General features: G+C 41.9%; 1 protein-coding gene across 1 annotated transcript in view; it reads left to right on the plus strand.

The window, feature by feature from the left end:
* The window catches only part of LOC141105840 (transient receptor potential cation channel subfamily V member 5-like), a 93888-nt gene extending 77275 nt beyond the window's left edge, over positions 1–16613 (plus strand). The window contains exons 11-16 of the mRNA XM_073595971.1: positions 504–580; positions 1446–1611; positions 4458–4524; positions 6024–6292; positions 9292–9398; positions 15001–16613. Of these exons, the coding sequence (XP_073452072.1) occupies positions 504–580; positions 1446–1611; positions 4458–4524; positions 6024–6292; positions 9292–9398; positions 15001–15661 (1347 nt within the window). The 3' untranslated portion in view covers positions 15662–16613. The remainder of the gene's footprint in view (positions 1–503; positions 581–1445; positions 1612–4457; positions 4525–6023; positions 6293–9291; positions 9399–15000) is intronic.
* The last annotated feature ends 9781 nt before the right edge of the window (positions 16614–26394 follow it).

The following is a 26394-nucleotide window of genomic DNA, read 5'->3' on the forward strand; positions in this document are numbered from 1 at the left end:
ATGTACTATCTATACACACTTGTTGTCTTCTTTCTACCTACTCGTTATATCTGGTGCAATCATCCATCTGTGAATTTCGGAGTTTCTTTCTACCATCTGGCCACTCATCACCCCCATAGAACTTTATAGATGTTTTCTTCATCATTTTTTCTACACAATATAGACAGTTATAAGTTCTGATTTTATTTTATTTGATGTTTGTTTTATGGAACCAGCACTGGTTTCTAATCACTGGCACATTTGATCAATAAGCTTTATTATTGCTTATTTTAATTTATAATTTTTTATGTGATTAACATGGTTTAATTATTTGTTATTATACATATCATGGTCATACATGTTTTGGTAACAATCACTATTTTTATACGCACAAGCGTATTGTGATACACACGTTTGTAGATGTGAATTATAGTGCTACACTTTTATTATTTTGATGAAAAATGAAAAGAAAAAGGTGTTCAAAATGATTCCATTAATTTGAAACATTTCTCTAAACTCTTTAGATTCCGGACCTGTTTCAGATAAGGGATCCAAGGTACTTCACACAAGCTGTTCAAGGAGGACCATTCACACTTATCATGTAAGAACCACGGGGCAGAAATGTATGTAAGCTGGCTAAAGGTGGATCAGATTAGAAGATCTTTCTGCTCAAGATTTCTCCATAAACATGTATGATTGGTTAGACCCGCCATTCTGAACTAGGGTTCCTCCAGAGGCTTCTAGGTGTTTCTTGAGCTGTAAAAATGTGGCTCCACCACCTGCATTTACCACCTCGTAATCACAAGTGTAAATAAGCCCTTAAAGTGGAATTCCAGTCAAAAATAAAAATTGTCCTCTGCTTTCTACATATTAAGGTTCACTTTTGTGATATGGAAATTTTTTATTAACTTTGTTGCTGTGTCTTTAATTGTCCTGCCAGTTTCCAGTTCCACTCTAGGGCTGACTCTAGGGTTTGACTTTATATCGCTATCATTGAATTGAAGGTCCAGTAAGCGTTATTGCTCATCTACGTAAACCCCATCGAAATACATGATGCCTCTGTAAGTCAGAAGCTTCCTCTGCCCATCCACGAGGAAGGTCCAACAGTGAAACTGTGGACCGGTCCCTGCAGCCCCTCTCATCCTCCCAGCCTCACTTTGGCTAAAAAGGCAGTGCTCTTCCACTGCCCCTGAGGCACGCTGCACCCCAGCGCCTGCACAGCAAAGGCATTACCATAGAAAATTTGTGGTCATGTGACCACAAATAAAGTATATTTTTAATATAGACTGTTTTCTACAGAATAACTTTAGAAATCAAAATAGCAATGTTGTGAGTGAGGGCTGTTTTACTGTGCTTAGCCTTTCCAACTACTTTAAATAACCTAAAGGTATATTTTTTTTGTTTCTTGGTTTTGATATTTATTTTTAGTATGTGAGCAAAGCAACTAAAATGTTGTCTGCCAACAGAATTGCCTTCCCTTGTTTGGTGCTTGGGACCCTCGTTCTCCGACTGACAGACACAGATGGAGAGGTGGTGCCGATGTGCATATTACTTGTGCTGGGCTGGTGCTATGTCATGTATTTTGCACGTGGATTTCAAATGCTTGGACCTTTCACCATCATGATCCATAAAGTAAGTTGACTTGAGAATGCGGCAGTAGGCTTTGGGCTGGACATGTACAACCTGATAGGACCAAGCAATGTGAATGGTTTGATGTAGAAATGCTGTGTTGCATTGTGAATTGGCTATAGTATATGTTGGAAAAGTTCTTTGTATATGTTGTCAAAGCAAATTGTTCCCAGTTCTGTAGAGCTTTCTTTTGCAACACATCCATCAAACGAACTAAAAGGAAAAACAAATGGGTCCTGATGAGCAAGTTTTTAAAAATATTTTTATTTTATTGAGGAACAAGCCAAGGTCCATATCTCACATGCTAACATACACATACTAGTGCCAATCTAGACAGGAGCCTATTAACCTACCAGAATGTCTTTGGAGTGTGGGAGGCAACAGGAGTACCCAAAGAAACTCATGCAAGTATGAGAAGAATCTGTAAACTTCTTGCAGATAGCGTCTTGGCTGGGATTCACACAGAGGAGCACTGCTGCAAAGCAGGTTTCAATTTTGGAAGTATATCTACCATACACCCTAGCAGTAAACATAGCAGAGTTGGGGCCTGTGTTAATAAATGTTGGGCTTTGGTTAATGGTATTGGTTTGTGATGCTTCTGAGATCATTCAGAATTCACTGACAGTTTCACTTGACCTACGTTTGACCACCATCTAACCTGCATGACTAGGGTATAAACCACTTGCTTACAGGGCACTTAAACCCCCCCTCCTATCCAGACCAATTTTCAGCTTTCAGCACTGACGCACTTTGAATGACAATTGCGCGGTCATACAATACTGTACCCAAATGAAATTTTTATCATTTTTTCACCACAAATAGAGCTTTCTTTTGGTGGTATTTGATCACCTCTGCAGTTTTTACTTTTTGTTAAAAAAATGTAAAAATCAGAATTTTTTTTTTTTTTAATTTTTAATTTTTTTATATTTTGTTATAAAAAATTTAAAACAGGTAATTTTTCTACTTCATTGATGTACGCTGATGAGGCGGCAGTGATGGGCACTGATAGGCGGCAGTGATGGGCACTGATCAGTTACACTGATAGGCAGCACTGCTAGGTGGCACTGATTGGCACTACTGGTGGGCATTGATAGGTGGCACTTGTGGGCATTGATAGGTGGCACTTGTGGGCACTGTTAGGTGGCACTTGTGGGCAGTGTTAGGTGGCACTATTAGATGTCACTGATGAGGCAGATGTGCCTCTTCCACTTCGGGACCGATGTCCCTGACATCTGAGCCGGTGAGCGGCTTTTTTTTCTACTCACGCTGTCAGCGTGAGTAGAAAAAAAAACGATTACCGATCTTTTGTTTACATCATGTGATCAGCTGTCATTGGCTGACAGCTGATCACATGGTAAGGGGCCGGGACCGGCCCCTTCCTTAGATCAGTGATCACCCGAGTCTCATTGGCTCGGTGATCACAGCGCGCGCCCTGCAAAGTGTGTGCACAGGGGAGGCCGTCATATGACGGCCTCCCGGGAATTCAAGTCCGCGCTGTGGCCGTCATTCGGCCATAGCGCGGATGCCAGGTGGTTAAAGATGATTTGTCTCAATTCTGCTAAATAACCACATGACCACAATCTGGAGTTAAATGGCCATAGTAGCCTTTTATTAACAAACTGTATACATAAGAGGTAAATAACATGTTAAAACTTAGTTTTACTGGAGCCTTAAGGTCCTAGTAGGATAAAATACTTGCATCCAACTTAATTAGGCCTCCAGCCGCCACAGCACGGACCCGGAGACAACCAGTCTCAGATACCAACATACCAAATACTGGGAGCCGTACCTCAGACGGGTCCATACCAAGTATACTGTATGTTTGCCCCATACTAACCTACCAGGACCTTATACCCCGCCACTCCTAGTAGGCATCACAGAAGAAAACACCTGCGTCCAACTTAATTAAGGCCTCCAGCCGCCACAGCACCGACTCGGAGACAACCAGTCGCAGATACCAACAGACCAAATACTGGGAGCCGTACTTCAGATGGCTCCCTATCAAGCATATGTTCGCCCTGTACTAACCTACCAGGAGCGGGCACCCCGCCACTCCTGGTAAGCATCAAAAAAGGAAATACAAAGAAGAAAAGCTGTACCTCATACGGGTTCCTACCAAGTATATGTTTTTTTTTGTTTATATTAACCTACCAGTACCTTGTACCCCGCTCGCTGCTGTGACATATAAAACAATAAAACTCCCTCTGAAAAGGAGGAGGGGGGGGGGCAAAATCAAAAACCATAAAAAGAAAAAAAAGGGAGGGAGGGTGGGAAATTTTCTCCAACGTGGCTTCCCTCTGACCGAAAACCTCCTAAAACCCCTAGCTTGGCTACTCCCTGTAGCTCCTCCTGTTCCTGTCCTAGACACCAATCAATGAGTCAAGCCACTTATGTTTTCCTGTCAGACTAGGCTGAAACCCCTACTTTACCCAAACCCCTTTAACCCCTGTCATGCCGGCCCTCCATCCATGTCTTTTCTCTCCTTTACTCTGGGCCCTTTTTGTCTGCTTCAAGAAAGTTTTCCATTCCCCATTAACTTGTATAGAAATTAAAAATCCATCTGACGCAAACAGAAGCCTGTCAACACAGGCCCTCACAATGGGGATTAGATTATCTATGACTGTAGGACTCTGTGGATGCTGTTACACTCAGGAGTTGAGAAACAGGATGTGTATTATATACTTTAGGCTAGGCCATTGACAAGGTAAATAACTGACTAAAAAGTAAAAATACTGGTCAAAACCACACAATCAAGGATGAAGACAAATAATATCTGACCTTGGCAATTGTCTAATATGTGTCTAATATTGCGGGTGTATGAGAAAATCTAACTATTTTGGTTTCTGCAGATGATATTTGGAGACTTGCTACGGTTTTGCTGGCTGATGGCTGTGGTAATTTTTGGATATGCAACTAGTAAGTAAAGAATTCTGAAGATGAATTATAGTTATACAGTAGATATTAAAGCTTAAATAATCTGTAGTGTAGGCTCAAAAATTGTATTATAACTATGGGTAGAGTCTGGGGAGTCAGTACATGGCTTCTCATATGTCTTAGATATTCCAAGGGTGAGATCTCCCTGCTATAATCTTGCTCCTGTTCACCTGGGAGTTTTGGGTGTTTCTGCCTAACATTGTGTGTCCTAGTTCCTCTTTTTACATTTTCCATAATATGAAATAAAGAAAAAAATCCAACAGGGATTGTATGAGTCCTCATAATGGGCCCAGCAGGTGTGAAGACCTGGGAACCCAATGCAGTGATTTCACCTAACCCTAACCCGCAAATCCCCCGGGGATAGAAGAGACTACCATGTGATTGAACTTTCCAGAACTGAGCAAATACTGAAATGTTTTGTGCCAACTTGCCCTATAATTCCACATTTTTTTCATAAATGTGACCTGAGAAATTCAGTTTTATAGCCACAAATTGCTATAACAGCCCAATTCTCCCCACCCCACTTTTGTCTGTTATATGGTGATCCTGGACACTGTTGCTGGTGATGATGGAACACCCTCCTTACCACACGACAAGCCTGCTGTAAAAAAAAAGTGCCAGTATTAAGAAATTTCTCAAGGTCAAACCTGTCTTGGAAGTTTGGCAGTAATTGATAAAACAGGAAGTAGTTACACAGCACAGACGTACAATCCTGCTGACCCTCTATGGATCTGTATGTGCTGATTGTGCAGGGACTGCAAAAAGGTCAGATTAAACAGAATTTAATTGTAATGGGGGCAATCCAGCATTTGCCATAATGTGCAATCAGCTCCACACATCCACTCCTGTACCAGTAGTGCGGTTATCTTACTGTTCTTCCGGGTCCACTGTTTTCTTGCCTCACCTAATGGACAGGCACTTGACTCCATTCCCTTCATCTATAAGATGCTGGGGCTGTACACTGTACTGTGGATGCATTGCAATTATAATTGTGCGCAGAGGGTGTGCCCGCCGTTCCTGGGCATCCCCTAATCAACTTGTGCGCATTAGCATTATGTGCAGATGGGGAGATGGGAAAAATCTCTCTCCTTATCAGCTCTGCCATAAGGCAAGTCTTATGCACTTCTTTCACTGTGCCGGCAGGGAGAACAATGTGCGGGGGCCATATATATGTAGACAAACATACATGCATGTGTGATTGAGCTTTGGGGTGCATCCCCTAATGCAATAGGCTTGCGAACACCTATGATTGCAATCAATATACAGATTGCAGAGAGGTCCATCTGGTCCTGCAGGAGCCTGGGCTCGCTTGTGACCGCTGCAGCCCTTTTTCCCACAATGTGACTCCCATGCATCGATGTATCAGAATGGACATAAGCCTGTATTTTAAAAATGTTTTTAGGAAAATTACATTTCTTCTTCTGTATTAAAATGTAACTAATCGTGTTTATTAATCTTTGTTTGTGTCTTCCTTCTGCCAGCATTTTATGTCATCTTCCAGACAGAAGACCCCAACAAGTTTGGATGGTTCTACGACTACCTCATGACTATTTTCAGTACCTTTGAGTTTTTTCTCAACGTCATCAACGCCCCCACCAACTATGATGTGGACCTTCCATTTATTTTCCACGTTATATATTTTTCCTTCACCATCCTCGCCAACCTCCTCATGCTGAATCTGCTGATCGCCATGATGGGAGACACTCATTGGAGGGTGGCACAGGAAAGGGATGAGCTGTGGAGAGCTCAGGTAGCACAAGGGTTGATAACTAAAGATTAATTTTTTACTATTTAGGATTTATATAGCGCCAATAGTTTGCGTAGCGCTTTACAATCTAAATGGGGACAGTACAATTACAACACAGTTCAATAAAGAAGGAACAGGAGGGCTCTGCTCATGGAGCTTACAATCTAAAGGGAGGGAGAGTTGGTACAAAAGGTAATAGCTGCAGGGGATGATCTGATGGAGGGGACTCAAGTACAGTTTTTAGGTGGAGGCCTGATAGGCTTCCCTGAATAAATGAGTTTTCAAGGATCGCCTAAAGGTGGATAAGGCAGGACCTGACCGGACATACTGGGGTAGGGTGTTCAAGAGGGGAGGAGAGGTTCTGGACAAGCCCTGGAGGTGAACATGGGAGGGGGTAATAAGGGAGCTAGAGAGCAGGAGGTCTTGGGAGAAGCGGAGAGGATGATATCTCCAGATGAGGTTGGTGATGTAGCTGGGGGGCAGTGTTGTGGATAGCTTTGTACATTGTGGCTAGTATTTTGAATTGTATATGTTGGGCTATAGTGAAGGGATTAGCAGAGAGGGGCAGCAGTCACAGATCGGTTAGTAAGGTGTATAAGTCTAGCAGCAGCATTCATAATAGACTGAAGAGGGGATAGCCTGTGTAAATATAGGCAAGTGAGGAGGGAGTTGCAGTAGTCAAGGCGGGATATAAGTATAGGTTGTTGTGATCTTTGTCAGAAGAAAAAAGGGGGAGGAGGAAGGAAGCTAAAGCTCATCCAGAAAAAGGATAGGTCTCAGGGATGTGTGTAAAGTAATACATTCATCGCTGAATATATCGACCTGTGAAAAATTATTATATTAATTGGTAACCATTACCTGGAAATTATGAGTTTGAAGCTCCAGGATAGTGATCCTCTGAATGGAACAGCATATACACAAAACAATGGGAAAAGAGTTCCCAAAAGTATTCTTCAAAGAGGATTCATAGGTTATGGGGACTAATAATCTTTATTAAATATCCACAAAAATAGAAAGACATGTACATATAATACAAAATAGAAATATAAATACCCTCCTCCAAAACATTTAATTAAAATTAAGACAGAAAGGTCTTAAATGAGACACCGTTGTATACCGCAATCAGCCATACACCAACATCTATCATCCATCCCATCCAAACGAATCAGCTCAACAGAAAAGGGGGGATCCTAATAGAGGCTTCACTTTGCCAGTAAAGGTATGTGAAACCATTATACTGATTCTAAAAAGCAATTAGAAAATAAGTGGCCTACAGAAATCCTGCTGTTGCTGAGAGTTCATAGGTTCCGTTCAGAAAAAGAAATGTTACGGTAATTGTAATTTCTTTGATCTTCACTCGAGCATATTAAGGTGATAGAAAGCAGATACAGAGGGGAGTTCATTCATAAGATACTCGGCAGAGACACATTGGTTAGATAATTATCATTTGAGTGTGGATCGCAAAGGGACATATGAAGGGTAACATCAGTCAAGGGAACGAAACTGATTTTTTGCAGTGGATATTTTCCCCTTCTGAATTGGGGGGAACTGATACAGCTCACCATTTAGACGTCTTGCTCCATATGTTCGCTTTCCCTATATTTTGAGTCCATAGATGCGGTCCGATCACTCAACGATGCAACCACTGGGAAGTCAGGATAAAATCGTCAATGAAGGTTCTAGAGAGAGTCTTTATTGCATAGATAGTGTTCCTCTTCAAAAGTTCCTCCAGACAGTTGTCCTAAGTTAGTATCTCAAATGCCTCTGCGTACCATACACAGGCTACAAGGTTGTCCGATCCAGAACTACCCGGTTGATCCGCAAGCTTTTAGATACTGAAGATATCACCTGAATGGAACTCGGAGTGAATATATAGGGTTCACTGTGTGGGTGGACAGATCGGTGCTCACATCACTGAAGACATGTGAGTGTCTTGCTTGCTTACATGTTTCACTTGTAAACCAAGCTTCCTCAGAGCATGCACAGTTGCCAAGGGTGTATCATTAAGTATCCATGAACTTAATTAGGTAACTAGAAATCAGTGTGGATACCTTGTTTATACTGCGACAAATTCGACATTTAGTCTCACATCAAACAGACTTAACTTTCACCCAGTGCACTCACCCATTGCCACAATACTTTGCATTTCAAGTGTACTTTAATTATTAAGCCTATTTAGAACCTAACAAAGCCATATTTTTGATGTTACAGACCATAAGTTCTATTAATGGCCAAATAACATCAAAATAGTTACCCAACCAAAGTCAAAGTAAAAAAATGAAAGATGAATATAAAAATAAGTATAAAAATAAAAACTAGGCTAGGTCCAAATTCAAACAAGATAAATCAAGAAAAATCAGACAGAAGCCCTACAAATCCAGATGCCCAATCCCCATACATAGCTAGAGCAACATGATTAGAGAACATAGTAACAAAAATAATAATAATTATATATGTACCTAAATAGCATGGGATGGACAATCAAAAAAATACATTAAGCTGAAGATATATTCCTGAATCAGGTGTGTGTTATCAAGATATTAAACATAAAACACACACCTCATGTTCAAAAAAAGTAGTGCACATATCAGGAAATTCCAGAAGGTAAAAAGTTGGATCACATTATTCAGATTTATTACTGTTCTAAAAATACTGACAGGTTGCATTCATTGTTTAACCCTGTAGGATGCATACTTCTCAGGTTAAAGATCCACATCTTTTCCTTCTGATATAATATGTTATCAAAATCACCTCTTCTTGGAGGTAGATTAAGCCTATAGATTCCTTTACACTTAAGGCCAGTTGGTTTCCCTCCATTGGCTTTCAAAAAATGTAGTGACAATGGACGTTCATCGTCTTTTTGGATTATGGTGTTCTTTGGTCAGGAAGGGCGAATTCTGAAAATGTTGGGGAGGTTAAGGCCGCAAGACTGAGCTGGTGAATTGAAGTGTATTGTACAAGTTAATTCACTGTCATATGTATCTCACCTCTCTTTTTATCAGGTTGCTGCAACCGCAGTAATGTTGGAGAGAAAACTCCCACGATTCCTTTGGCCTCGATCAGGTATTTGTGGCACAGAATATGGCTTAGGAGACCACTGGTACTTACGGTGAGTTGAATTGCTGTAGTTGGCTGTTAGATGTATTTTAACCCTACCGATGTACCTCATATGGCGGTGGTAGTGGGGGGTTTTAAACAAATATGTCAATTTCACAAGCTGGTTTTCAGGTGGAAGTGTTCTGGTGGCTCTCCACACGGTTGGTGTTTCCAGGTAGAGAGAAGGGTGACCAGCCTTAACCCCCCTAGCGGTATTCCCGAGTCTGGCTCGGGGTGGATTTTCAATACCAAAAGTGGTAACCCCAAGCCAGACTCGGGATCGCATTGCAGGATCCTTGTAGAGTTTACTTACCTTGTACCCTGGATCTTGCGATGTCTCCCTGCTGTGATCTGCGAGCCGCCGTGTCTCGCCTGATTCACAGTGCTGAGCTCCGTTCCCTGCGAGCGTTGCGACGCACGGGGACGAAGTTCGGCGCTAAATTAAAAATGTAAAACATACAGTATAGATACAGTATACTGTAATCTTACAGAATACAGTACTGTATCAAATAATTACACATCCCCTTTGTCCCTAGTGGTCTGCCCAGTGTCCTGCATGCAGTTTTATATTATAAAATCTGTTCTTTCTGCCTGGAAACTGGAGATTGTCCATAGCAACCAAAACCGTCCCTTTACATCAAAGGTGGTTTTAGACCAGCTAGAAAACAGCGATAATAAATTAGAATCACTTGCAGAATTGAGCGACAGCGATTTGTGGGGAGATCCGTCATCAAACACTGAAAAGTAATGACAGCGACAATTCTGCAACTGAGCAAATTTCAGTGTTTTTGATTTGATTACATTATTGAATAATTTTTATTATTATTATATTATTATTTGGTATAATTATTTATAGTTATTTATTATATTATATTATAATTTATGATTTCCTAAGAATTACAGGACTACAATATAAAACGCCAAATTTCCATGCAAAATAATTGTACCGCTTTTAGCACCTGAAATCTGAAATAATCATACCGCCAGGGATGTTTAGCCTGGTACACACTATTATTTTTTTTAGTTGAACAAAAAAAACTCAGGTCAGAGTCGCTGTACTAACTATCTGAAGTTAGTGCCGCAATCTCCCTCACTAAACTGTTGTGTTCTGACAGGGGGGTGCCCAGAACACTCTGATCAGCGCTCTCAGCCATTGGCTGATCGGGAGCCAGCCAGCTGCTGGTTTTCAAGCATGGTCGTCTGACAGAAGCTGAATAAACGTCCAGCTTCTGTTGGACCAAGTGCCTTAAGGCCCGTACACATGATCAGACTTTCCGACGGGAAATGTTGGATGATGGGCCGTTATCGGTAAGTTTGACCGTGTGTATGCTCCATTGGACAATTGTTATCGGAGTTTCCGGCAACAAATGTTGGCTAGCAGGTTCTCAAATTTTCCGCCAACAAATGTGTGTTGTCGGATTTTATGATTGTGTGTACACATGTCCGTCAGACAAAAGTCCAAAGTACAAACACCATGCTCGGAAGCAGAAGCGGTCGTTCTTGTAAACTAGCGTTTGTAATGGAGAATTAACATTCGTGACGTGGCAAATTATGAAATCTCCAAATGCAGCGCACAGTTCTCTTCTTTAAATGGTTCCCGACCGGCGCACGCCGATGTACGTCGGCAGAATGGCACGGCTGGGCAAATGGACATACCTGTACGTCCCTTTAAATTTGCCCCCGTGGGATTGCGTGCGAGCATTGCTGCAGAGGTTGAAGGGGTAGGGGGGTCAGCCTGTCAGTGCTTAGACCATACGCTGCACACTGCATCAAATTGGTCTGCATGGCTGTCGTCCCAGAAGGAAGCCTTTTCTAAAGAAAGCCTGCAAACAGTTTGCTGAAGACAAGCAGACTAAGGATTTGGATTAGCACCATGCCCTGTGGTCTGATGAGACCAAGATAAACTTATTTGGTTCAGATGATGTCAAGCGTGTGTGGCGGTAACCAGGTGAGGAGTACAAAGACAAGTGTGTCTTGCCTACAGTCAAGCATGGTGGTGAGAGTGTCATGGTCTGGGGCTGCATAAGTGCTGCTGGCATTGGGGAGCTACAGTTCATTGAGGGAACCATGAATGCCAACATGTACTGTGACATACTGAAGCAGAGCATGATCCCCTACCTTCAGAGACTGGGCCTCAGGGCAGTATTCTGACATAATAACGAGCCCAAACACACCTCCAAGACGACCACTGCCTTGCTAAAGAAGCTGAGGGTAAAGGTGATGGACTGGCTAAGCATGTCTCCAGGCGTAAAATCTATTCCCTATTGAGCATCTGTGGGGCATTCTCAAACGGAAGGGGGAGGAGCTCAAGGTCTCCAACATCCACCAGCTCTGCGATGTCGTTATGGAGGAGTGGAGGAGTGGAAGAGGTCTCTAGTGGCAACCTGTGAAGTTCTGGTGAACTCCATGCCCAAGAGGGTTAAGGCAGTGCTGGAAAATAATGGTTGCCACATAAAATATTGACACTTTGGGCCCAATTTTTACATTTTCACTTAGGGGTGTACTCACTTTTGTTGCCAGCGGTTTAGACATTAATGACTGTGTGTTGAGTTATTTTGAGGGGACAGCAAATTTACACTGTTATACAAGCTGTACACTCACTACTTTACATTGTAGCAAAGTGTCATTTCTTCAGTGTTGTCACATAAAAAGATATAATAAAATATTTACAAAAATGTGAGGGTTGTACTCACTTTTGGGAAATACTGTAGGTATTGGAATTTCCTTTCAAATTTGGCTGTTAGTGAACGTTAACGAATGCGAATTTATCCGAAGTTACGAATTATCCGAAATAACGAATGTCGCATTTAAACGAATGAAACGTAACAAGTTAATAATAATAAATAATAATAATAAAAACTTTTTATTATTATTATTAATTCATTACGTTCCATTCATTTAGATGCGGCATTCGTTATTTCGGACAATTCGTAACTTTGGATAAATTTGTATTTGTTACGTTTTTAAACAGCCAAATTTGATAGGAAATTCCCATACAGACATACCCCAATTTTAAGTACACAATAAGGTTTATTTACTAAAGCTGGAAAGTGCAAAATCAGGCTCACTTCTGCAAAAAACCAATGAGCTTCCAGGTTTTATTACCAAAGCTTAATTAAACAAGCTGGGGTTAGAAGCTCATTGGTTTCTATGCAGAAGGGAGCCTGATTTTGCACTTTCCAGCTTTAGTAAATAAACCCCATTGAGTACTTAAAAGTGGAGTATGCCTGTACCTATAATTTAATAGTTGGTTATTATTAGTTAGTTATTATTTCGGATTTTCTAATTTACGAATTTTCGAATTCGCATCTAAACGAATGGAACATAACGAATTCAAATTTTTCCGAAGTTACGATTTTATTTGAAATAATGAATTTCGATCATAACAAATGACGCAAAAAAACTAAAAAAACAAGAACCAAATAAAACGAAAACGAACAAATTTTTTGGCAGTGCAAATGTCTACTAAGTGGCACTTTTTGGGAACCAGTGACACTAATATAGTGATCAGTGCTAAAAATATGCAATGTCACTGTACTAATGCTTTGCAGAAACACAGGATCACTACCTTCCCTACTGACAGAATGGCAATCTGCCTTGTTTACATAGGCAAACCGCCGTTGTTCTTCTGTCCCAAACAATCGGCGTGTCCCAGCTTTCTTCCACTGCCCCCCCCCCCCCATGTGCACTCCAGTCTCCCTGTGCTCTTCGCCAGACCCCCCTTGTCACTCAGCTCTGCCAGGTCCCCCCTCCCCTCTCCTGCTGGCTGCTGTGGGGGATCTGTCAGGATGCAGAGCGGGGAAGGGGCCAGTAAATGTGTCTTTTTCTGAATCTGTACCAATCACTGACTCTGTCCATTTATAACTGTGGCATAGTAAATTGTGTTTACTATGCTCCAGTTTATGAATGGACAGGAAGCTCTTCACAGAAGTGATTGAGGGCTGAGTCCTCAGTCTCCTTCTCTGTCTCAAAGGTGGAATGTCACAACAGGTCTGTTTAGACCTTCGTTATCTCACAAAAGCCCCCCCCCCCGCCCCCCCATGGGGGTTCCTAAAAAAAAAAAAAAAAAAATATATATATATATATATATATATATATATATATATATATATTATTGTAAAGAAAAATAAATAAAATAACAAAAATAAAAAAGCTACTGATACCAGTACTACAGGGGTCACAAAGGTCATAATTGCAACCGCGCCCTGTAGTTCCACCACCGGCACAGCTCTCTCCCTCCTCACAGGGCAGATTGATAGCAGTGGAAACCATTGGCTTCCGCTCCTGTCAATCAAATACTATGATGAGGGAGCGGGAGACATGACCGAGCCCCACTGTCTGTGTCAATAGACGCAGACAGTGTGGCTCGAGAGCGAGCCCACACGAGTGCCCCCAAAGAAAGCAGATTTCTATGGGGGCACTCACCAGAGGGGAGGAGCCAGGAGCGCAAGTATGGGACTTGAGAAGAGGAGGATCAGGGCTGCTCTGTGCAAAACCACTGCACAGAGCAGGTAAGTATAACATATTTATTATTTTAATTTAAAAAAATGGAACCTTTAAAATCATTTTATTATTAAACAGAAAAGAATGTCCACACACAAATGAATGTTGAGCATTTTACTGCAACTTTGCATTTTCACTTTACTTTCTGTGACATTTCACATACCATCAGAATCTTTGGCGCACAACACCATGTGCAAAGTTAAACATTCTAGTGCAAGGACAAGTACACATCCTTTTACTTAAACCATCTCCTCTCTATCCATCCCCTTATGATTGCCACAAAGTTGGGACCACTTCCCTATATATACTAAGTTCAAAACCCTAGGCTTCCATTACTGAGCCACAAGACCCACATTTGAGGGTCAGGGGGATAAGGTGCTTCAGTCAGTATACCAGTCTCTTCCTAATGTCCCTTCTATAGCTTTGCCCAGCCAGGTACACTCCAATATAACATACTCATTCCCAGGCCTCTACCATTTCTCACATCAGAGGACTCTGTCCAGGCCCCTAAGGCCTTACACACCCTGCTACAGGACCTACAGAAAAAGGTCAAGGGAGATAAGGCAACTACAACTATCTCTCCCATGATCTGTAACACCTCGCCTGGGAATTCGGACCTGAATAGGGACCTTTAGCTCAGCTAGGAATCCTTTAGCTCAGCTTACATCTTGCAGCTCTGAGGTGTACTGTTCACATACTCTGGACTTCCTGACCCCCTCCCACAGCTGGCATTTATATAAGTACTAACTCCCCGCCATTGGATCACTACAGGAGGGGTTGCTCTAAAATGGTAGCTAACACTTGCTTATAACTCCCCTTACCATGCCATACATGGCAACAGAGCCAGTTGGCAGGTAAGCTAACTGCACCTGCCAAATAAAGATACCCTCAATATACCAGTAATAAATTGTTTGATAGGTATGGGTAGCTAAATGCCACTAGTAACCATACTCACAGATGTTATACATTTTCATACTTGTAGACAAGTGCACTTTACACATCTACTTTTGGATAAAGGGGATCAGTAATTGCATAAAGAGAATTATTGCAGAATTTAAAAAAATAAGTCTTCAAAAGACAAAACATTCTAATCTAATCTTCTGGTATTACAGGGTCGTGGTAAGAAAGGACCTTAGTCAGCAGAAGATTCGGCGTTATGTTGAAGCTTTCCAAGGACAAGAAGAAAACAGTAACTCACACAAGAAAACGTCAAATGATTTAAAAGAAAACCAAGCCGTAACGTCAGATCTGCCCAAATTGATGGTGACTGAGGCAAATGAACCACCAAGTGATCCATTAAAAACTTCTCAAACACCAAGTGGGTTGCTACATGAGGGCACAGCCAGTACCCAAAGTGCTTCACATATGGCTCATATGGACATACCACAAGTATGCGTGGAACCATCTAGGCCCGGTCTTCAGTCTTTAGAACAGGAAGTGCCAATGTTTAGAAAGGCCAGTGGACATGGCTGGAAGATCTTAAGGTCAATTCCCTTACAACGATTACAAGTACAAACCTCTCAAGCCATCCACAGTGACAAGGACAAAGCCAGGACACAAAGTTCTTCACATATGACTTTTTTGGACATACCACAAGTATACGGGGAACCATATAGGTCCGGGCTTCAGTCTTTAGAACAGAAAGTGCCAGTGGTTACCAAGGACAGTGGACGTGGCTGGGAAATCTTAAGGTCAATACCCCTACAAAGACTACAAGCACAAAACTCTCAAACCATCCACATTGACGAGGAGGAGGAAATACACCATGTCTGATATTTACATTTAATTTGTGCAATTTAAGATATACTTTAGAAATATTAATAATTTCCTGGGGTGAGAGCCCCACTATAGAGAAAGAACAGATGTTTCTTCTCGAAAACCTTAACTCAGTGAGTTGTTTTACACTTTTAACTGAAAAACTCATGTCAAGCTTCGGCCAGTATTATAGTCATACATAAGTAGATGAAGTGGACATTCAAAGCTTTGGAGGACATGCCAAAAATTAGGAAATGTGTCATTGTACTACAAGTTACCTTGTTTTATATCCTGATGTTTTATAACTGCCATAAATGTTATGAAGTGTAAAGACATTTTCTTATGTGTATGCATATATGTAGCAGGACTTTTTATGATGAACTTTAACAGTGATTACCATGCTTTATGTTGGGTGCCCTTTGTATAACCCCCGAATAGATGGTTATTTGTAATATTTATCCCCTTGGGTGTCCCACTACCAGAGCTTGTAAGTATTGGGATATTGGATATATAAATTAAATTTATTACAGATGAGACATTTATGCAATATCATATTATTGTGAGGTATTGGCCTTTCAACAATTTGTGTTGTGACTCCCACGGGCCCCTTTGTTCGCCCCCAAGACCTCTCTTTGTGCACAGTTACCAGGCCGCCTAAGAAAATGTGAGCACACTCAATACTCTCTGTTTTACAGTATTGATTAAAAAATGTTGAGAGTTGTATTTGTAATAATAATTTGTTGTATTTTCATTATAATATAGCTCAATACTAAATACACCACCTATCCTGAAGAAGCAGCGCCCACTGCAAAATGCGTTAATGGTGACTCTGGAGAAGAGTCCTTGACATACTTTATCAGATACATTTATCTATTATTTTGTGACAATTAACAGCTGGCAGGTGTTTAGTCCAGGTTTTAAGGGCAGTGGTTTATGTATTTATGTATAGGTGTCTTTATACTTTGCATGTGTTATTTTAATGGACATAATAAATTATGTGCTTTTCTAATCTTGTCTGCCTCCTGTTGTACCCCTAAAAGTCCGACTTTATGGAGCACTTTGTTTCTCTAGTGTTTCCCTGTAAATATCATTCTTCAGTTTCAAATGTGTCTATAATGGGGTATGGCGCTCCCTAATGAGTTATATGGGATGGGCAGCTGTATGGGGGGTGGGATAGCTACTGTCTAAATTTGTGAGCGTGTCCCTCCTATACCCAAATTTTGTGATAGTAACAAATTAAATATATATTACCCAGTGGGAGTTGTAAATATCATCTTACAATTATTCCAAAGTGTAAGCTTCTCTGTGTGATAAAGTAAATCGTGATAGATACCGTGCAAATTAGCATATGGTTCCTTCTAAAAACTAAATAAGAGTGGAACTAGAAGACTATAGTAGTCCCCTATAAATAGTGATGTGCCATCAAAAAGATATATATCATACATATAGCATAGTAGGGTTACACTGTACGAGGCCATACACTGCAACCCCTACATATCAATTCAAACATGTAATCATACCATCAAACAAAATCGTGTAGTGTTCATAGTCCGTAAATTATATAGGGTTTCTAAAAAACCTGTTCAAGTTCTTCAAACAAAACCGTGACTGGAGTGCTCTTAATGTTCTTGGTGACTTTTGTGCTACCCCTCAAGGGTCCCCACTCACCAAATCCAATCACCCCAAAGGGGCAATGTGCGTATGGGTAAAACCTCCACGATCTCCTCACCACCGTAGTTGTTAGGGCACCCAGGGTAATCTCCGGCTTCCGTATGGATGGTTTAAATCGTATTCATGATGGCTCCCTGGTCAGCAGTGGACAACGCCTTATAGAAAGGACCAGAACAAGAGTTTTTCTTCTTGAGCTCAAAGTATCCTTTGAGCTCAAGAAGAAAAACTCTTGTTCTGGTCCTTTCTATAAGGCGTTGTCCACTGCTGACCAGGGAGCCATCATGAATATGATTTAAACCATCCATACGGAATGCTGTAGATAATAGAGCTGGTTCCAGAGCCAAGTAGCAATTTCCCAGCCCAGGCAATCAGCCAATTAAAAAAATAGTGTAGTAAAGAGTTATGTTTTGCTGTCTGTGGCCTTGGGGGAATTTTCTTTCACTTCCTGTTTCACAGGCACAACAGGAAATGACCTTAACTAAAAGTCATACATAATATAATAAAATTATTTCTTGGCATAAAATGTTTTTGCTCATAACGTATAAAATGAATATTTAATTGCTAACATGATAATAAAAGTACCCCAAAAAATTCATAATAGTGTTAAAAAGCAAACCACTAGACCAGTGGTTCTCAACCTTTCTAGTGCCGTGACCCCCTGATAAAATTTCCCAAGTTGTGGGGACCCCTAACAGTAAAATTATTTTCATAGCGTGGGTTGTCAGCACCCAAGGCAAGACAAGTAATTTGCGCCTCTAACCCACGGACGTTTAGCGCTCCCCGAGTCCTTTCCACTCGTACTCTTTAAAACCCCTTATGGTACTGAAGTGGCAACGAGGGTCAGTTTATATGGCCATAGTAATGTGTGTAGTAAGACTGATTTAGAATTTCAGCTAAGAATCATATTTCTTGTATTTCATGTTGAAACTACTTATGACAGGTTGTGGTTCCTCTTTTTGTGCAAGAGCATACTGCAGAGAAACGAAAGTTTTAAATAAGGTTTAAAAATATATATGTTTTGCAGAACCTGTCTGGATTAGTATGCGTAGGTTGATTTAGGTTGATTTTTAAAAGGTTAGAATGTTTTGTATAACGGAAGAGTACCGCCTGTTCGCTTGTGACGCACTTTGCTGAAAATTATATGTACACTGTATGAACTGTATCTGACACTCTTGACATGTAGACACTAGTCGGGTCAGGAGTGTCCACTCTTTTTGGCCAGAAGGATGGAATAAATCTCCCATACCAGAGTTCTTTGTCCAACAACGTCATTCACCGATATCCTGCCTTAAATCTGCTACTTTATTTGGTGCATGTGACCTGTTGAGGCAGGTGGCACTGTTTTCCACCAGACCTACAAGGAGTGGTCCAAGAGGCCAGCCCTGTGGGCTATATCGTAGTCTCAAAAGGCGCCTTCTAGAACTGTTATCTAGGAGACTGCGCTGTGTCCCATTTGGTGGCCTGCTGTGGACGACCTTGGTAGCATCAAAAGGACCTGGGAATCTGAGAAATAGATAGCTGGAGCTCCAACAGGAACAGGTGAGAGTCTTTTTACTTTTGTTTTTGGATAACAGTCAGACAGCCAGCCAGCCTCTCGATGGATCGAGAGAAGGGAAGCCTGATCGCCTTCCGAGAGAGACGTCCGTTCAGATGATTGTGCATCTTTTGGACGAATCCTCAGTCAGTCAGTCAGTAATTTTTGGGTGGGAGTGTCTGGTATGATTGATGTGTGTATGAGACATCACTTTGTGATGAGGTGACAGTTGTCCTCTTCTAAGTGTGTTTCCTGGCTGGGAGACCGCGCCCAGGCCACTGACCAAGGGAAGCGTTATCTATTGTTCCTATTTGTGATGAGGATTCAGACCCCTTACTGAATTCTCATCATTTACCCTACCCTCTGTGTCTGTCTTGGTGTCTTTTATAAGTATGGGTGGGAAATATAGTGTTGAATCTCCCCTACAATCCATGATCTCCAACTTTAGGAAGGGATTTGCTAAGAACTGCAATTAAAAACTTAGTCCTGAGAAATTGATAGTGCATCTCTCGGATAAATCCTCAGCTAGTCAGTCAGGAGGAATGTTCGTCCAGATGATTGTGCATCTTTCGGACAAATCCTCAGTCAGTCAGTCAGTCAGCTAGGAGAAAACGTCTGTCTGGATGATTGTGCATCCTTTGGACATATTGGAGATAAAGACCTGCAGTGGATGGAAGCCAAAAAAAAGAGGAACAGTGTAGAATTATGGTTATGACAAGAGTAGTACCACTGACAAAACAAACAAAACACATATATTCTCAACCCGAAGAGACAGATCAGCCTCCCCCGTATGTAGATGAACGGACCTCAGATAGAGACAGGTCAGAGCCATGTCCAAATGCCCCATCCAGTAAACAAGGGTACTCAAGTTGTTGTCCACCTATATCAGATTCAGCAAGTTTGTCAATGCCAAATCTTAGTAAATATACTCCGAACCGTAACACTCTGGGTATAGGCAGGACAGAAATAGGGAACTCCGTAGTATTCAATGGGCTCCCCAATCAAGTGTCCACTTTCACTCCGAGAAATCCTGATGCAAACAGCCGGACCCTTGCCCCGTCTTTCAACATACCTCTGCAAATGCCCCTAAGAAAACAGGCGGTGGGGGAACATCGGACTCTAGTTTACACTCCTTTTTACCACAACAGATTTACTGAACTGGAAGATTCATAACCCTGCCTACTCTGAGAAGCCCCAAGCCATGACAGATTTGCTCCGGTCAATAACTCAGACCCATAACCCCACTTGGTCAGACTGCCAGCAACTTTTATTGACCCTTTTTAATACTGAGGAGAGACAGAATTAACCAAGCAGTGCAGAAGTATAAAGTCAAAAGACCCTTCCTATTAGAAAGACTTTGTAGTTTTGGGGGGGGCATCAAGTCCAACATCAGTTCCTGTACATGCCGGATTCCCCTATTCCCTTGCTGGGCAGAGATTTACTTGCTAAACTGAGAGCATACATATACTTCCAATCTTACTGACAGGCTATCCTAAAATTGCCCCATCCCTTTGAAGCCCGCATACTGCAAGACATCCTGGGACTATGGGCAGAAGACAACCCACCAGGATTAGCCAGACACATTTCCCCACTCCTTATTGAATTAAAATCAGGAGCCACTCCAGTCAGCCTGAAACAGTACCCAGTCCCTCTAAAAGCCCTAGTAGGAATACAAAAGCACGTAAACAAATTCCTACACTATGGAATTCTAAAACCCTGTCAGTCTCCCTGGAATACACCTCTACTCCCAGTACAGAAACATGAAACAGCTCACTGTCCTCCTGTTCAAGACCTCAGAGCGGTCAATCAGACTGTAATGACCATGCACCCAGCGGTCACTAATGAACTGTTACAATTACTGTGGGAGGCAGGTTATAAGGTGTCCCGGAGAAAGGCGCAAATGTGCCAAGAGACTGTAAAGTACCTGGGATTCAGAGTATCACAAGGACAGAGACAATTGGGAGAAGGCAGGAAAGAAGCTGCTTGTCAGATTCCCACCCCGACTACCAGACGGCAAGTACGTGAATTCCTGGGGGTGGCAGGATTCTGCCGAATCTGGATACCGGACTTTGCCACAAAAGCCAGACCCCTCTATGAATCCACAAAGGGGGAGAAAAGGAACCCTTTCAATGGGGAGAACAACAAAACAGAGCATTCCAAGACACTAAGGTCTCCCTAATGCAGGCTCCTGCGCTAGGCTTGCCAGATAGCCAAAAAGTCCTCTATTTGTATGTCAGTGAAAAACAAGGAATAGCAGTAATACTTGGGGTCGTGGTAGCATACCTTTCGAAACAACTGGACACTGTAGCTCAGGGATGGTCATCCTGCCTGTGGGCCATCGCAGCAACAGCCCTCCTTGTGGCCGAAGCTGACAAGTTGTCATTAGGTCAGGAGACTTATGTCTGAGTCCCACACCAAGTACAGACATTAATGGATTACAAGGGAAATCACTGGTTCACTAACAGTCGAATGGTTAAATATCAAGCTATGCTGTGTGAAGATCCTCGTATCCACTTAGAGACTGTAAACACTTTAAACCCAGCCACTCTGCTCCCCACCCCACAAGAACCCCTAACTCATGACTGTCTCCAGGTAATGGATATGCAAGCCGACCAGACTTGAAAGACAGCCCCTTGGAAAATCCAAACTTTGAGTATTTTATTGACGGAAGCAGTTTTGTAAAAGATGTTTATCCCCAGATATGGTATCCCCTTCGCCATAGGCTCAGACAATGGCCCTGCCTTTGTCCACAAGTGCTTCCAGGAATTAGCAACAGCACTTAAGATTACTTGGAAACTACACACTGCATATAGGCCCCAAAGCTCTGGAAAAGTTGAACGAATGAACCGCACGCTCAAGTCACAACTGGCCAAGCTCTGTCAGGAAATCCAAATGAAATGGACCTTGATGTTGCCCATTGCTTTACTGATAATTCGGAGTACCCCAACAAAGAGGACAAATCTGTCCCCTTTAAGGTACTGTATGGTAGGCCCCCACCCATCATTAGAGGGATAAGAGGAGACTTGCATCAGATAGGAGGGGTAGTTAACCGTGAACTGATACAGAGACTTGGGGAGAGTAAGCAAGACATAGGGAAATGGGTTCAAGAGAAACTTCCCATATGCCTGTCGAACCCAGTACACCCCTTTAAACCAGGAGATACAGTGTGGGTAAAGGAGTGGAACTTAACCCCACTAGGGCCAAATTGGAGAGGTCCTTACACTGTTCTGCTATCTACCCCAACAGCCATTAAGATAGCTGAGGTGACACCCTGGATACACCACTCCAGGGTAAAATGAGCTGCTGACCTCACAGACTCCTGGCACAGTACAGTAGATCCCCAAGATCCTTTGAGACTGAGATTGACCAGAGAAATCAGAAGGAAGAACTCCAGCCCTGTGGCCAGCACACCCCTGGAAGCTGCTGGCTCAACGCATGGCGGAAGATAAAGGACATCTACTAAGCTCTGCTCCAACCACAGCCCGGACGCTGGTTGGTCTATGCATAAGCTGAAGCTTGAGGATATTCATCGATGTAATGTTTACTAAAATCTTTATAATGAGACTGTTGATAGCCATAGCAGTGATACTGGCCGAGCTAAAAAGGGGGAGGGTAATTCATGTGACCCTTGTATAAAGACCACCAGAGTAGGATCCATAGCTACCAAGATGTTATTGTGGCACTCTCATTATCAATGCAAGGGCCCAGTACCTGGTACCTGCATACATAATGGGACTACCTATTCAATGTGCTCCGTTGAAAATCCGATAACCTGTTATAACCCCACTTATGCACCCTATAAAACTTGGCTTACTGCTCGGAGCTTTAGCTCCACCGGTAAGCTGGTAAACCATACCCTGATCACCAACTCAAGTATTGCAGAGACAAGTTTTAATTATTTTCTGATTCTCCCTATAGTGTATGGAGTGCTAATATTTTTACTCTTTTTGTAATCTTATAGTTACCATAGGCCATGGGTCACTATCCCAGTGTTTTATAAGTTAATGAGAGACCCGACTGGAGCTGACAATGGGGAATAGTCTTGGTAGAAGAATGTTTTGTGCCTGCTAGTGAGGCGACCATAAAGGAGAAAAAAAGAAAAAAAAAAAAAAACTGTATGTTATCTAGTGATGCTTAATCTCGCTCATATTAATCGCTATGATTATGATCAAAAGGGGGAATGAAGCGGCAACAAGGGTCAGTTTATATGGCCATAGTTATGTGTGTAGTAAGACTGATTTAGAATTTCAGCTAAGAATCATATTTCTTGTATTTCATGTTGAAACTACTTATGACAGGTTGTGGCTCCTCTTTTTGTGCAAGAGCATACTGCAGAGAAACGAAAGTTTTACATCAGGTTTAAAAATATATATGTTTTGCAGAACCTGTCTGGATTAGCATGCGTAGGTTGATTTAGGATGATTTTTAAAAGGTTAGAATGTTTTGTATAACGGAAGTGTACCGCCTGTTCGCTTGTGACTCAATTTGCTGAAAATTATATGTACACTGTATGAACTGTATGTGACACTCTTGACATGTAGACACTAGTCGGGTCAGGAATGTCCACTCTTTTTGGCCAGAAAGATGGAATAAATCTCCCATACTAGAGTTCTTTGTTCAACAACGTCATTCACAGATATCCTGCCTTAAATCTGCTACTTTAGTACATTTTAGGATGTATCACTCTTTCTTGTTGTTCTCCTTTCTTTCCCTTTTATCTCTCTCAATCCTAATTTCTTGTTTTTTTTCTCCATCCCTCTCTCTAGCCGTCTTTCTTATTCTTTCTCTACCTTTTTCTTTGTTCCTCCCCCTCCTTTCTTCTCCCTTCCATGTATTCTCTATTTTTATTCCTTCTCTTACTAATTGGTGGAGGGGGGGGGGGGGGATGGGATGAGTGGCAGTGCTGGCGGGGAGTTGGGATGAGAGGCAGTGCTGGGGGGATTTCTGATCGGCCAACTTAGGTGCTCTTGATCAAGGTCATCTGCTGATCTGAAAACTGTAGTGGGGACTTTTAATGGCAACTATAATCACAGGTAGTGTTACTCACTGTGTCTCCGACTTCGTGGTGTCTCGTAGCAGTAACACCTATGCCAAAATCAGGAGATAGGGTCTCCTCCATCCCCTCCCACTTTACATTCCTCACCAGTCAGCTGACCTCTAGTCTCTGCCCCCCAGCCATGCCGTGAACCGAATGGACGACTGCGAAGAGGCTGAGTGGGCAGCCATGGGCTCGAGGGACAGCCCTGCTGGGCAGCTGCAAAAAGGTTGGGAGAGCGGTGCGGGATTCAGAAACAGCCCAGGATTCGGTGACCCCTGGCAGATCCTCATTCGACCACTGAGGGGGTCCCGAACCCCAGGTTGCACTAGACAATCAATCCACAATTATGGGCAAATGCCACAAATATTTTTAATCAAAGTGCAACTTGTATGAATCTTGCAATATTCTTCTAAAGCAAATGATCTATCACCCAAACAAAATGTAATGTGCACAACACACCATTCTCCAAAAAAGGGTTAATCTACTAAAGGCAAAAATGCTCTCTGCAAATGCACATGCTCCAGAGCTTTGTAAATGAGGTAAAGCTTCACTTTACAAAATACCCAATCACATGGAAGGAAAATTTGAAAACAACAGCATTTTTGCTTGCACAAGATTGGATGATGGAAGTCAGCAGTGCTCTACCTCATTTACTAAGCCCTGGAGCAACTACACTTGCAAAAGTGCTCACTCTATTTGCCTTTATTAAATCAACCTCAAAGTGTTCAAATGCTCCACCAGTTTAGTGCAGATACCAGAGGTGTAACTATGTTAGGGAAATAATTCACCATCTCAGACTGTCCTCGGGCATCAAGGTAATATTTATTGCATATGCAAGAGAAATGAATAGCATTACATCTTCATGCTGTCATCGTCATTTCTAGGGAAAATACTGTGGTACATGTCTTTTTTATAAGCCCTGGACACCCCCCTTTCCTGTCTTAAAACATGCCCAGTCTCATGTATTTTCAACTTTATTCTGGACAGAACAGGAAAGGTGGAAGTGTCTGTTACAGACTGTTATCTTCATCTAACAATGGTTACAGGATACTGACTTGAAAACTCCCCAAGTCAACACAAAAATACAGGATATATGCAAAACTGCATATCTAAGCATTTTATATTACTGAGTCTACATATTGCTGACTCCATATTATCTATAGTTTATTTCTAGGCCATGATAAACAAAATGGCGTCTTTCATAACTGACATTTAAAGTATAATTTCTCTAACATCTCCCCCCTTTTATACTAATAATGTCAATACTTCAAATATCCAGGTTTTTCATTTTACCAGGTATTATCATTTAGACAGATGAGTCCTTAGCGAGAGTTGTAAATTCATCATCAGATTCTGAGTATAGTTCCGTGTCGCTCTGGAGGAGCATAGTTTTTGTTAAAGATGTGTTAATCAGTCTTTGAAGAATTCCCCTAATACAGGGAATGCAGCAACATCCACACAATGTAAGAACTGAGGCTGCCATGACAATAGAGATAAGCAAACTTTTTGCAAGATCACCCCATTTACCAAACCATTTTTCAAAGAGTCTCTAGTCGGGGGGTTCTCTACACCAGAGTTCTCAGCTAATTCTTCGGATAGCATTTGTAGGCCTTGTAAGGCCTTGGTGATACTTCCATCAGGTGCCGTATTTTTTGGAATAAAAGTGCAGCAGAAGGTGCCGAACATTTTGCATACCCCTTTCTGCCAGCAACATATCCAACGCTATACGGTTCTGCCACGCTGTCAAAGAGGTGGCGTCCAATTGTGCTGCTATGCCTTTGATAGCATCTCTGGTGTAATTCACAAACCTCTGCTGGTTGTAGTAGATGTAGTTTATCCAGTCGATGTTCTTGTTGGGCTGGACCCATATGAAGAGTGAGGTGAGTCCTGCTGTTATTTGATTCTGCGCTTTAATTCCATCTGGAACTCTTCGTGGAACACCTATTTCGTCTATATAAACTCGGTTGTCAAATGATCCTTGTGGTGTTTCTCGCTTAATTCCTTTAAAAAAAAGTATTTACCTGGTAGTTTCATTGATTTATCACTCATAGGAACTATATAAAAGGGAAGCAGCAATCGGGTAAGGGCACAACTACCCTCCCATCTAGGTGGCAGTCTGGGCCTTAGTCTCTTATCTCCACACAAACACCAAACATCAGCCAATTGCTGTTTTTGTTCCTGAAACCATTTTAGTTCATACTTAATGTCCGTAGTACGGGTTGTAATTACACAATATTCAGGGGACAGGGTGCCAACATTTGTACCAGTACTGTCATTGTTAGAAAAACGTAAAATTTCCTGGTAATGCTTGTACTGATGGGGGTATGCTTTGCATTTTAGTCGTAGGATAACTCTTTTTCTCATTTACACATTCTGACCCAGTTATATTTTATGAAAACATTCTTATTATACAAGTTAAGTCTATTTCCTCTTTAGGGAGAGGAACGGTGGCTATATGTGGAATATAATAAGGTTTACCATACAGCATTTCATACGGTGTTAGTCCTT

The sequence above is a fragment of the Aquarana catesbeiana genome, linkage group LG08 (genome assembly GCF_042186555.1).
Source record: "Aquarana catesbeiana isolate 2022-GZ linkage group LG08, ASM4218655v1, whole genome shotgun sequence".
Classification (NCBI taxonomy): Eukaryota; Metazoa; Chordata; class Amphibia; order Anura; family Ranidae; genus Aquarana; species Aquarana catesbeiana.